At 32.8% G+C, this 13,859-nt stretch overlaps 2 protein-coding genes across 5 annotated transcripts; both read right to left on the reverse strand.

Annotated features, from left to right (window-relative positions):
- Window positions 1-2,677: 2,677 nt before the first annotated feature.
- LOC145121608 (uncharacterized) lies at window positions 2,678-3,364 on the reverse strand. Its single transcript, XM_079057327.1, has one exon. It carries the CDS (start codon window positions 3,362-3,364, stop codon window positions 2,678-2,680), a length of 687 nt encoding a protein of 228 aa, XP_078913453.1.
- Window positions 3,365-6,607: 3,243 nt separating this feature from the next.
- LOC145119175 (uncharacterized) lies at window positions 6,608-13,198 on the reverse strand. Of its 4 annotated transcripts, none has more exons than XM_079054796.1 (19): window positions 12,952-13,197; window positions 11,989-12,469; window positions 11,803-11,894; window positions 11,138-11,302; window positions 10,660-11,053; window positions 10,453-10,571; window positions 10,249-10,321; window positions 9,936-10,153; window positions 9,776-9,820; window positions 9,564-9,701; window positions 8,999-9,095; window positions 8,732-8,923; window positions 8,549-8,613; window positions 8,033-8,102; window positions 7,828-7,956; window positions 7,628-7,744; window positions 7,349-7,519; window positions 7,211-7,270; window positions 6,608-6,956 (listed from the first exon to the last, which is right to left on the reverse strand). In XM_079054796.1, the coding sequence occupies exons 1-19, from the start codon at window positions 13,014-13,016 to the stop codon at window positions 6,852-6,854; spliced, it is 2,796 nt and encodes a 931-aa protein (XP_078910922.1). In that variant the 5' UTR covers window positions 13,017-13,197; the 3' UTR covers window positions 6,608-6,851. The 4 variants fall into 4 exon arrangements, with proteins under 4 accessions (XP_078910922.1, XP_078910923.1, XP_078910924.1 ...); XM_079054797.1 differs by having other exon boundaries at window positions 7,828-7,952; window positions 8,032-8,102; XM_079054798.1 differs by lacking the exon at window positions 9,564-9,701 and having other exon boundaries at window positions 12,952-13,196.
- Between the last annotated feature and the right edge of the window lie 661 nt (window positions 13,199-13,859).

The following is a 13,859-nucleotide window of genomic DNA, read 5'->3' on the forward strand; positions in this document are numbered from 1 at the left end:
TAAAACATAAACAAGGCAGCATAGAGTTTTTCATTCCATTTTCTAGGGGCCTGTTTAAGACCATATAAGGACTTAGTCAATTTGCAAACTCTAGAATCATTTTCAGAATAATAACCAGGTGGTAAACGCATATAAACATCTTCTGAAAGATCACCATAGAGAAATGCATTATTTATATCCAATTGATATAATGGCCAAGAATTATTAACAGATAATGAAATAATAATTCGAACAGTTACAATTTTAGCAACTGGAGAAAAAGTTTCTTCAAAATCTATGCCTTCTCTTTGATTATACCCTTTTGCAACTAATCTTGCCTTATATCTTTCAACTTCACCAGTTGACTTATATTTAATTTTGAACACCCATTTACAACCAATTGGTTTTCGATTTTTAGGTAACTTAGTTATTTCCCAAGTGTGATTTCTATGTAATGCTTCCATTTCCTCATTCATTGCCTTAACCCAGTTTGGATCAGACAAAGCTTCATTATAAGTTTTTGGTTCAATTGTTTTATTTAGATTAGAAATAAAACACTTAGTTTCTGAACTAAGACAAGAGTAATTAATGGTTCTTTCAATACCATATTTGTACTTTCCTTCAACTATATAATCAGAAAACTTAACTGGCATATGTGACTCACGCCTAGATCTAGAGGCACCTATAGACTGCTCAATTGAAGGAGAAAAAAATGACTGACTACTTTCCTCAGACACACTTGAGGAAGAAGGAACTGAAGAACCAGTAGGAGGCACAATTGCCTCGCCACTACGGTTGATAATCTCACTAGTACTACCATCATCCAGGTTGGTGGCTGCATTAGCACCATCCAATTGGGACTCAATTCTTAGTTCATCAAGATTGATAGAATCATTACAATATTCATTAGTGTCAAAAACATCATAGGAAAACGGATCACTAGGGCCAAAACTACTTGAAATTTCATCAACAGAAGTTGATTTTAATTTGAATGGAAAGACAGATTCGTAAAACTTCACATCCCTGGATACAAAAGAAGAATTAGTATCCAAGCTAAGAAGTTTATAAGCCTTTTTATCAGAAGAATACCCTAATAAAACACACTTCTCAGCACGTTCAGAAAACTTATCATTGATGTTCAGTTTAACAGCAAAACATAAACAGCCAAAGACCCTTAAATGATCAAAATTAGGAGTCCTTTTAAAAACAAGTTCATAGGGAGACAATCCATTTAAAACAGATGAAGGCATTCTATTTATTAAAAAACAGATGTCAAAATAGCATCTCCCCAATATTTAACAGGCACTCCAGATTGAAACAAAAGTGAACGAGCAACATTGAGGATATGTCTATGCTTTCTCTCCACAACTCCATTTTGTTGTGGAGTATAAGCACAAGAGGTTTGGTGCATAACACCATTTTCAAAACAAAAATAACTCATTTGATTATTAACAAATTTTGTCCCATTATCACTACGAATTAACTTGATTTTTACACTAAATTGGTTTTGAAGAATGTTAACAAAGGATTTAAAACATCCAAAAACTTCACTTTTTGATTTTAAGAGATAAACCCAAGTGGCCCTAGTAAAATCATCCACTATAGTCAGAAAATACTTAAAACCCTCAACAGAAGCAAGTCTATAAGGTCCCCAAACATCTAGGTGAATCAATTCACCAAGTCTGGTTGATTGATGTTGACTATGCGGAAAGGATTCTCTTGTTTGTTTTGCCTTATGACAAACATCACAAGGTGGAAGAGCCTCATTACTAAGTTTTAATTTTTCTTTTAAAGAACTCAAGGCTTGATCAGCTGGATGACCAAGTCTACTGTGCCAAGTAAGTTTATACACATAACACTTAGTCTTATTTGTAATAGTCGAATTACCTGAAGGGATACAATCAAGGTAATACAGCCCCCCAGATTCTCTACCATTATCCACCATCTCCTTTGATAGTGAATCCTGAATTTTGCAATTATGTTCAGAAAAAAACAATCTCACAACCACTATCTTTACATAGCTTATGTACAGACAAAAGATTAACACTAAAATCAGGAACAGCAAAGATATCAAATAAAGTGAGATGTGAAGACAGCTGGAGGTTTCCTATTTTGTTTATAGGAGCAGAAGATCCATTTGGATGCTTCACAAGAAGATTAAGACCAGATACATCCATTGTATCTTTAAGTTGAGACTCAAAGGATATCATATGTTGATTTGCCCCTGAATCTACTATCCAACTTTGAGAGTTATCAGAACTAACAAAAGAATTACAACACTGAAACATAGATATACCTGCCATATTAGCAGTAGCAGTAACATCTTCACTAGCAGAGTTCTCATTAAGTAGACGAAGGAATTTGTTGTAATGTTCACTAGTGAGGTAATGGGCATCACCATTATGAGCACACTCAGAAGGTACATTAGTGATGCTGCTTTTAGACCCAGCAGAAGAAGAATTCACAGAAAATGTCTTATTTTGACTATTACTCTCATTTCTGGGTTTAAATCCTTTGGATATCCTATCAACTTATAACATCTATCAATAGAATGACCTTTAAGACCACAATTTTTACATTGTAGTCCCTGATTTCTAGATCTAACCTGACCCTGTGCCTTTTTAAAATCATTGACCTTACTATTAAAAACTGAAACTTGTGATTTCAAAGAACTAGAGGATCCAAGAGAACCATTCTTTTAAAGAGATTCTTCTCTAGAAAGAATAGAAAAAGCAGACTTGACATTTGGTAAAGGTTCCATCAAAAGGATATGACTCTTGACTTGATTATAAACATCATCAAGACCACTAAGAAATTGCATTAATTTTATGAGTTTAGAGTGATCATTAAGCTTTGTAGCAGCCTCACACACACATTCAGTTAAGCTAGTTAAACCATCAAATTCTTTCCATAAAGAATCAAGTTTATTATAATAATCTGATAGAGAGGAGCCATTTTGTTTTAAAGTATTAATTTGCTGATGAATATTAAAGATTACAGAACCATCAGCTTTATTATAAGTTTCAAAAAGCTCATTCCAGATATCCTCAGCTTTATCAGAATACACATGACTAGCATATATAGTTTCAAATATTGATCCTAAGATCCAATTACACACAACAGCATTAACACTTACCCATTTGGAAACTTTAGATGATTCAGTCTTTTCAAGAGTAAGAGTGCCATCTACAAACCCTAGTTTATTTCTAGCTTTTAATCCTCTTGTCATAGCACTACGCCACAGACGATAGTTCTCATTTCCAGTAAGTTTAATAGTTATAATGGACGTTACAGCATTATCAGATGGCTGAACATATAAAGGGTCATCAAAGTCAACAGGACTATCTTTAGGAATACTACTACTTTCAGGAGTTCCACCAGACATACTGAGTCACAAAAAAATGTAACACACAAACAGAGAGAACAACAACAGACAATTGTGTTGACTTAAAGTCCAGATGGTCACCACAGTATGTCGGGGCCCAAGACAATCAACACAGAGTCAAGAATAACAAAACAATCAGATAATAACAAAAAATAACTGGTGTACTCAAGACAACCAGGATCTCCCACATCTACAACTAGAAAAGAAGGAAAGAAAGGAACAAGGGACCCTCATAGCGCAATAGGCAAAGATGTTTGTTGAAATCGACTCCCTGAATCCGTTCCCTTCAAGGGTTTATCGGTGATGAAATCCGACCCCAAGAGAGTTATTTCAGATTAGAGGGATTAATCGATTAATCTTCTGAGTTTTAGCCGATTAACACATCAACCACACCTCAGTCAACAACCGAGCTCACCAATCTGCAAGATCAAACCAAAAACTCGCAGTACCAGGATCTTAAAAAGAACAGGATCAATTTCAAAAAAGATCCTGAAAGAATAGAGTACCCTAAACCTTCACAGATTCAATCGCAAAAGTAAAAAAGAAACCCTAAAAGACCAAGAAGAATACCTTTCACAGATCCACGAAGAAAGAACACCAAACGTCGATCAAAACGTCAGGAACGAGAATCACAAGCCTTACAGCTCTGATACCATGATAAAAATAGACAAATCAAACATTCCCAACATCTTCATTTCTTATATCATTTTAGGATTAAGAAACAGAAGGTTTTCACGATACTTACAACATAAAACTCACTACAACAAAACCTAATCTACTCTCAAGATTGTCACTCACCCTAAACTATATCTATCCTACAACACATCTAACAGATGCATATACAAAGTAGAACAGAAACGTTGATTACAATCGATGAAAGAACGAGAGAGACAAAAGCAAAACCCTAATCAATTTGATATGGAAAACAACTGAATGAATGATCTTTACAATCTCTCTCTAGCTTTATATCACATCTAACAAGGATCCGGGTTTTACTTGATCCACAAAAGATCCGCGTGTTTAACCTGCAAAATTCCTTTTACATCCTCACACAATTATATTTATCATAATAAACCCTTTGTTTTATTATTAAGAACAATAATAAATATTTGTTTGTATTTAAAACATTCATTATTTTCAACATTACGTATCTCACCACGTTTTCCCAAACCTGACTCACTCATTTTTATGCATCACATGTAGTGGAATCAAGGCTGATGTAGTCTAGTTAGGATGTTGAGTGGAATAAAGAGATGTGCATGTGATATGTAGTTTCATGACCTTTTATATTTTACATTGTAATGTATGTTTGGATATCAACGAATGACATCCTCAAGGTTTTAATAAACTAACTTTCGTTGTCTTAAAAAAATGTTTTATTTAACTGGAAAATTCCACGTCTCAATTTATAAAGCGTAAAGAAAAATGTTTTAATTGGTTCTGAAAAATAAGGGATCTCACATTCATCATCGGTTTTTAATTGAATTAGTTAGATAGGGCAGTGATTAATTACAAGGGATACAATTGTTTTTAGTGGTTTCTTTGATTCGTGGGTTTTGATAACTACAATGGTGGTATTTACGATAAACAAGCGTTTTTACAACTACAGATGTTAAGATTATAGATTCATTCATATCACTTGTTACAACATGAGTCCGCAGAAGGCCTTCTCAGGACTGCTCAGGTCATGAAATGATCATTTTTTTAAATTTCTCTAATTTTTAGTATATGTGTTTTAAATTAAAAATTAATTAAATGACAGATAAAAACCTGAACCTCTGAAAATGTGGGTGAAAAATTGTAGCAGGAAGGCCCCATGATAGGGTGAGATGTGTGGTGGAGATGTAATTTGCAGCTGCTATGTTTAATTTGATTCTATAGTCGTAATAAACGTAGTACAGCTTCCTTTCTCATATGTACGTATAACAAAGCATAGTACCTGACTACTTGTCATTTCAACCCAATTATGCACTCGTAAAGCTTTACACTGCCTCAAATTTAATGTTTCACATTTATCTTTTCTTTTAAGGTACATTACCTTTGTTCTATTTCCATCATTTTTATATATATAAAGAATGAATACAATATAACGAAACACTCCATTGTTTAATTGTTACCAAAAGAGGATAGAAAGAAAGTAAAGTTTCAAAAATAAAAAAAGAATGAATGAATGAAAAAGAAAGGCAATTTGCTCAAATGAAGTAACGGTTAAATAGAGCGTATTTGGCAAAAACTGGTAACGGATAACTAGTAGTTGTTTTTATTTCTAATATGAATGGTTAACAAAAGTAGCTAGAAGCGTTTGAAACATTTAAACTTACATTAAAAGACAATTATACATAAATATATTTTTAAGGACAATTCTAAAAATTAGTTTAAAAAGCTCAGTAGCATTTTGTTAAACGCTACATGAAGTAGCTTTTAGATTTGGAGCATTTTGTTTAAACTAAAAGTTAAACGTTTATACTGTCAAACGAAGTTTTTTGTTTAAACTAGAGCGTTTTGTCAAAAGTTAAAAGTTGGAAGCTCTCAAACGCCCTGTACCAAACACACGTATAGACCAACCTTTACAAAGGAATACAAAATTCTATGAAATCCAAAGAACTATCAAACACTAAGAATTTCATATAAAATTCATCTAGATTCCATCATTGTCATGAACCAAGCTGCAAGAGTATCTCCGACCTAACATCAAAACTCATTTTGTATCTCCAACCCAACATCAAAACTCATTTTTTTATATCAAATTGGTGTTAAGTTCTCCCCAAACAACATTCTTTCATACACCAATTTATATTAAAAACAGTATAATAGGTTCGAAAAATCGAAGTTTTATTATCATGATATAATTCACAAGTGTTCTTTATAATCATATATTTTGTTTTTATTTGACATAACACAAAAAGACAACTTTCCAATATTCAATGGTTGCTCTCGACTAAGGCTTTTAAATTGTCATGTTTTATCAAACCAAAAAGCTAGATTTCTTACAGATTACTCAAACTAACGTTTCTACAAGCTTATGAGTTTTTTTTTCTAATTCTTTCAAATATATCCTTTTATTAATTTAAAAAAAAATCTTCTACATACCATCTTACATATTGTTTATTAATTAGTTTTACCGATCATCATTTTTATTAATTAGTTTATTTACTAGCAACTAGATTTTGAACTATCAACTAATTTTTTAGCTAGTCGGCCAAACATAACCTAAATAAAAACACAATATGAGCATTAGCCATATTTTTAACTTTCAAAAACCAAAAAATGTTTGTATTTCAGAGTCTGAAATTCAGACCAATAAAACATTGATATAATAGAGAACCTTTCTAAAGCATATTTTCAAACTTGTTCTTTTTTAAAAGCACAGGAAGTGGAGCATACAACCTTCATTGCATGAAGTACAACTCATGAAACTAAAGCTATAAAAACTTAACTCTTCCTTTTTGAATTTAATCACGTGTATATGATTTGTTAGAACTTTTTTCTATAATTTCTCTTCTGTAGGGTTCCCCTCCATTGTTTCCATTTCCTTCACCTTCTCAAGCTGCCTTAAAAGATCCAGCCTATCTTGTCCATACGTCGATGGAATCTTCACAAAAAGAGAAAAAAATTACATTTTTCGTCCTTAAGTTTGTTCAAAAATTTCAGTTTTGATCCCAAATAATTTTCTCTTGCAATTTTGTTGCCTAGCATTTTCAATTGTTGTAAAATTGTTACAACAAGCACCAAAATAGCAAAAGATAACTATCAAGGACCAAAACTGAAACTTTTGAACAAAATCAGGGACCAAAAACGTAAATTAATAAAAATTCATCTCTCCTTATTCATATAAACATTACTCACCATCGATGGTACGTATCTTTGAATAGCAGCCAACATTGCTGCATGCCCAACTGCAGTCACCTATATAAATAACATTATAAAATTAAATTAATAGGCAAAACACAGGATATAAAAAAAATAAATAAATAAATAACTTACAGGTAGTAGCATGAGAAAGCCAATTGGAATTACAGCTGCTAAATCAGTCAAAGTTCTTCTAAGAGCTTGTTTCTCTTTATCAGTTAATTCATCTCCTATAAGCACCCTTCTAAGCAACCCTGTAGCTGCAGCAACATCAATGGCTAAAAGTTGGGTACCCTGCAATACATCCTGTTTATAAAAACATAATATGATGAGTCACCGAGGGTAATATTGTCATTTGAGTGCGGAGGAAAGTAGTTAATGAATTATTATTATTATTATTATTATTATTATTACTGTGGTGCTTCCTTTCAACTTGTTTATGGACCTTCCGATTATATTCTCTTTCTCCTGTGCTTTCACTAGTTGAACCCCTTCAGGATCTTTAGGATAATTAGTCATTTTAAGATCCTCCTGTAGATAATATATAAGTAATTATAAATAAAATATGAAAATGATTTTAGATTATAAGAGAAGAGAAGAGAAGAGAAGAGAACCTCTTCGTTTTCAGAGCGTTTAGTGCTTCTTTCAACTCGCATTTCGAGTTCCATGAGTTCGTTTCTTAATAATTCGAAACGTTGGATTTCATTTGATTCAAGTAGACTTGTGTCATCATCATCATCATCCTGTAGAAAAAATGATTGATTTGTATATAAAATATAAATAAAAATAGATTATAAAAAATGGAATTATGAGGCGTACATTTTTGTAGGAAGTTTCTGTGGTTGGGGTTGGACGACGTAGCAGCAAGCTCCATAAGACATCAGGTTTACTATAAAAATAAAAATTGAACAAATGAGGTGTGTGAAGGTTAAGGTTAATATGAACAAATTGGTTCATGGATTCCAGTGGTAATCAAAGGAATTGGAATTCGAGATTCCATTCCATGGCGTGTTTGGTTACCCATCGGATGGAATTCAATTCCGTCAGATCCCTTCAAGATCCGTGTTTCACGGATTTCACTAGTCCTATGGGTGGATGGGAGCTAGTACCATTTAGCCTTTTTTGGTTAAATGACCAAAATACCCTTATTAATACATATTAGTGATTATACAATTTTTATTATCAAATTTCCTTCCATTTTTTGCCAACCAAACATATTACAAATTCCTTAATATTCCAATTCCTTTTGATAGATTTTATTCCTTCCAAAAACATTATATGACCAAAATGCCCCTTTATTTTATGTGCTGAGAAAGATTTGGTGAATGACAATACCTGCTGGACATATCCAGGTCTACATTAGAACCAGATTGCCTCTCAGCACGACCATCATCATTTCCCTATATACAAACAAAATGCAGAAATCAGATATAGAAAATTTTGCATATATAGTAAGAAATATTATTATTATTATTATAAAAGTAAGTTGTTATTTTTTAAATATATAGAGATATATACCTGCTGAAGGGAATCTGCTTTTGCTCTAAATGACGCCTCAAGAAATTCAGCCTCTTTTTTAAGTTTCCTAATCTTTTCAAGATCAGAACAAGCAGCTTTTAGATGCTCCTTTCCAGAACTGGAGCTGGATACGTGTAACTCTTGAAGCAGCCCCTCAAGCTTTATAAGGGCATCATCAACACTCTCTAATGCCTAAAAAAATAAAAAATAAAAATATTGAAAAGAAAATGAAAATGTTAACTTGATTTAGTGAAAATGAAGATATACCTTGTCGAAGGAATCTAGTTGTTTTTTCAATGGAGAATAACCTCCTGAACGTGTGATCTCAAAAGTATTATTCGTGCTGCTTTCGATCATACGCTTCCTGCATTAACATTTCATATTTTATAAATGTTTGGATTATACAGAAAGAAAAATAAATTCAATGGAGATGGATTTTCACAGAGGAAAAAGTAATATGATGTAACAATCATCACATAGAAATGTGGGTAAAATGGCCTCAAAGATCCCCAATAACCCACACAACGAACGAAAAATAATAAAGAAATCTAAGCGCAGGGAAACACATTGAGAACTCCATATTTACATTTCATATTTTATAAATGTTTGGTTTTACTTTTAACAGAAGGAAAAAAAATTCAAAGGAGATTGGTTTTTATAGAGGAAAAGGTAATATGATTTAACAATCGTCACATAGAAATGTTGGTAAAATGGCCTCAAAGATCCCCAACAATCCACCCAATAGAAAATAATAAAGAAATCCAAACGAAGGGAAACATGTTGAGAACTTCAAAACCGGAGAAAAACCACGGGCCTCGAGAGAGAAAATTACACTGTCTGACAAATGACTACAATCACATGGACTAATCTCTCAAGCCACCCCAAATTACACTCACTCTCTAAAGCCTTGGGACTCTTTTCATAGGATGAAGCCAACTCCACCTTTTTACACTCTGCCAAAGTGTCACAACTAACAAGTTTCTCCTTTCACATTAGCCAAACAAATCTCAACAAAAATTTAATTCTGTATACAAGTTTACTTACTTAGGTATGCCTAGTTCTTCCATAGAGTCTTGTAAAATGTTGTGCCTGAAATAAATAAATAAATAAAATACAACTTGGATCACCTCATTACGATCCGAATTATTTAAAATTTATAAAAAGAAAAGAACATATGGCAATAGCAATAGCAATATAGCATTACCCTCTAGAAAGAAACCTTGCAGCTTTGACATTAGAAGGGTTCTCAAGCCATTTACTATATTTAATAAAACTCTGAATCCAGTGTGAACAAACATCTAAAACAACAGGGATAGCTTCCTCATTTGGAGGACCTTGTTTAGTTTTATGGCCATGTGAGCCTTTTTGAGTGTCAATGTCACCTGGATAAAATGGAAGCCAATCCAATTCTTCACATACAACCTACAAAACAGTGGTGATTTTCAGATTTATTGTAAATTTAATTTTGTATTATTGTATATTTGTATATCATATATTAATCTAAATATCTTGCTAACCTCCACATACAGTTGATAAGAGCTTATTGATGAAAGCTGAGGATAATATAGCACACTTCCACCAATAAGATACCTGATTTGAAGAGAGAAAATAACCATATATTCATGTAACTTAGTGTTGATTAATTCGGAGGGTTGTAGTTGCATTAAGTTGTTACTTGGAGGGTATGGTATATAAATATATTCAATTTTTGAAAACTTTACCTGATCAATCCTTCAATTGGTTTCGGAGCTGCTTCAAAGTTATTTGCAGATAAGTACAACTGAGTCCTCCTTCCTAAAGCAATGAAGAATCCAAAAATAGCCAAATCCTTATCCAACACCTGCACACACAGGATTATTCACACTCACCCTTATCAAAACTTCAAATTTCACAGAAAAATATTTTAGATTTTAGATTTTAGATTTTACCTCAATACTTTCACATGTGGTCAATCTTGACCATATTCTCTCTCTATCAATAGCGCGTTGTAGATGCCTCTGTACAAGACTTACCCAAAATAAAACTTCTTCAGTTCCTTGATCATCTTTCACTCTACAAGCTGCAGCTCGAGGTCCAAAATGGACTAAAAACTCTCTTTTTAATCCAATCTCTTTTATAGAGCCATAAGCTTTGTGTATAGGAACAAACTCAACCAACATATCCATCAGTCTACCAGTTATCTCAGGGAGAATAGAGTAAAACTGTGTGCAAGAAACTTTTGTGGGGCCGAGTTTTGTTATTGCTGCTATGCAACTCAATGCAAAAAGAAGCAAAGACCTGTCACTTGCATCCCCTGAAGTTACAGATGTTCCTTTTCTTACCCTGGAAAAAGGAACAAGTTATTTTCATGTAAAAGTAAAAGTAAAAACTCATATATGATTTTTTTTTTTTTTTTGAAGTACTTACACGCCTGTAGCAGCTGAAAATCTTTGGTCTTTTTCAAAATAATTGACAAAACTGGAAACGACAGATGGCATTTGTTGGGATAAAAACCATTCATAAAGTTCTGGTTGTTTGTCTGAGAGTGCATCGCGTATTACACTTTCTAAAGGAGCATAATATCTTGAGAGACTGCATAAAAGTTATGGTTAAATAAAATAATAAATAAGAATTTTGTAATTGTATGTTGTCTTTTTATAATATGTAAAGATTGGAAGTAGTGATTAAAAACAATAAAAACAAAAGACTTTGAAGTGTATAAGTATAACAAAATTACTGTTGAAATCTGAGACTAACAGGTCAAAATAGTTACTTTGGGAAAATGTCTGACACTTTTAGGGTTCGATTGGAAAAAAAAAAAAAAAAAAAAAAAAAAGTCTTAGTGGTTAAACTATAAAATTCCCCAAACTTTAATGGTCTGATATAACAGGTCAAAATTACTGATATGGAAAAATGTCTAAGGTTTGATTGGAAATAATAAAATATTAGTAGTTAAACCACAAAATGCTCAAAATATAACGGTTTTTCTGTAATTTGGCCTAAAAATTGTATCTTTTATTTCATCATGCGAACTGACAGGAGAAATTTAATGAATTAACAGAAAATCCTACTCAAAAAGTCAAAAATCATACCTCCTCTGAACAAAAACATTGATATCACGATCTCTTCTATCACCACGAGATGAAATCTCACATGCTGCTAAAAGTAACGAATACACTGAGGCCTGAAATCATTATAAATTGTATATATAATTAATTATGTGTCTAGCAAGAATATGAGGTACATATATGACAAGAATGTTGAGAATGAAAACAAACCTGATAAGATAAGGCTTTCACCCAAGCATTTTGGTCTATACCAAGCCAAGCTGTTGAAAACCATGATGATTTGGATGCAGAGATCTGATCTTTAATGGCTAATTCATATACCCTTGCCGCATCATGCAATGATTGAATAAGTGCACTATTATATTCTTCATTTTGCAATGACTGGTCAAGTTTAACCCTCATTTCCTCAACATCACCACTAGTACTTGCTCCATTAACTGTTACACCATCATCAGCAGAAGCAAATGGGAAAAATTGTCTTGTTCTTCTTGATTTGTAATGGGTGAAATAGGATAATTGGGGGTTTAATGATCTGGAACTAAGACCAAGAGTTCCATCTTCTAATAAACATAGGTTTATCTGGTATCTCTTCCTTGAATAAACCTTAGTGGATAGTAAGTAGTCCACAGATGCTACCTTCTTGTGAAATAAACATGTGGAATGTTTACATGAAATCCATGGATTCAGATATCTGCATCACATAAGCAAATAGCCATAATTGAAAAAGGCTTGTGTTTTGGCTTTAAATTATGTTTTCTTACTTCTGCTAACTGTATCTGTTTCATTAACTATGTTACCTCAGAGATTGAATTCCGACAATTCAGTAAGAATAATTAGCAACAGGCTCCATGGATGAAAGGTATTTCAGTGCTCGAATTAATGGATTAAGGATTAAGTGAGGCTTCAATAATCCGCCATAGCTACTAGCTAGCAACCTTTACTTAACCCTTATCAAACAAAAAACTACCTCGGAAACATTTCCATGATCAAACGAGTGCGACTTATAATATTCACAATTCAAGCTTAAGCAGTTTGATTGTGTCGAATTCCCACTAAACTAATTGCTAATCAACGGAATTAGAAAAGGAAATGAAGCAATTATAAAGCGACATAGCTGCGCATAGCTTGAGATCAAAGAGATAGTTATGTAAATGAAATAAAGAGAATACTTACTTCGTTAGGGAAACAGAACGGGGGCAACAAACACTAGGGAGAGCGTGAGGTTGAGAAATGGTCATTGATCATATATATGTGTAAAGAATAATGTTTCGCCGGTGACCGGTGGTTTGACAAAGCAGCAGAGGGAGAGGGAGGAATGGGGATAAGGAGGAGTGATCGGCGGAGGAGCGAACGGCGAAGTGCCACGTCGGTGAGAGGAAAAGCTTGTGGTGTTGGGAGAGGTGAGCGAGGGATAGAGAAAGCAAAAACAGATGATAGGATCGGGTCGTGGATACTATTCATTTCAGTTTTAACGGGTGGGTCGCTAATTTCAACGTTTCAACCCAACCCGTAGCCGAAAACTAAAACTGAATTCACATTTCAAAAAATAAGCAAGTGTATAATATTATAGCAAAAAGTAAAATAAAATCATAAGATTACAAATAAGAATTACATTTGTTTAAGTTATATCAATTGCTACAATACCTGCAATTAATTAAGACAAATCATAAATGGTAGTTGTTAAAGTAAATTCGATAAAAATCTGAAAATCAATGAATTATTTGGTGATGTGATGGTTTATCCTATAGTTCATAAATATTGAGTTGATGTTATATTTATTTCTTTTAAATCGTGTGCCCCTTTTTACTTTCAAGATAACATTTTTGCTTTTTTTATTTATAATCCTCAAACTTGTACAACATATTATATGTTAACGTTCTTGAAAAGAACTGAACATCATATTTTCATTTCGTATCATTTAACTGGTGTTGTATGATTTAACTTGTGTCTATGTCATTTCTTAGGGAACCAACTAAATCAACGAAGTATATAATATCAGAATATATATTGAAATCATAAGATTACAAATAAGAATTACATTTGTTTAAGTTATATCAAGTGTTACAATACCTTCAATTAAT

The sequence above is a fragment of the Lactuca virosa genome, chromosome 6 (assembly GCF_052849685.1).
Source record: "Lactuca virosa cultivar CGN04683 chromosome 6, Lactuca_virosa_CGN04683_v6, whole genome shotgun sequence".
Lineage (NCBI taxonomy): Eukaryota > Viridiplantae > Streptophyta > Magnoliopsida > Asterales > Asteraceae > Lactuca > Lactuca virosa.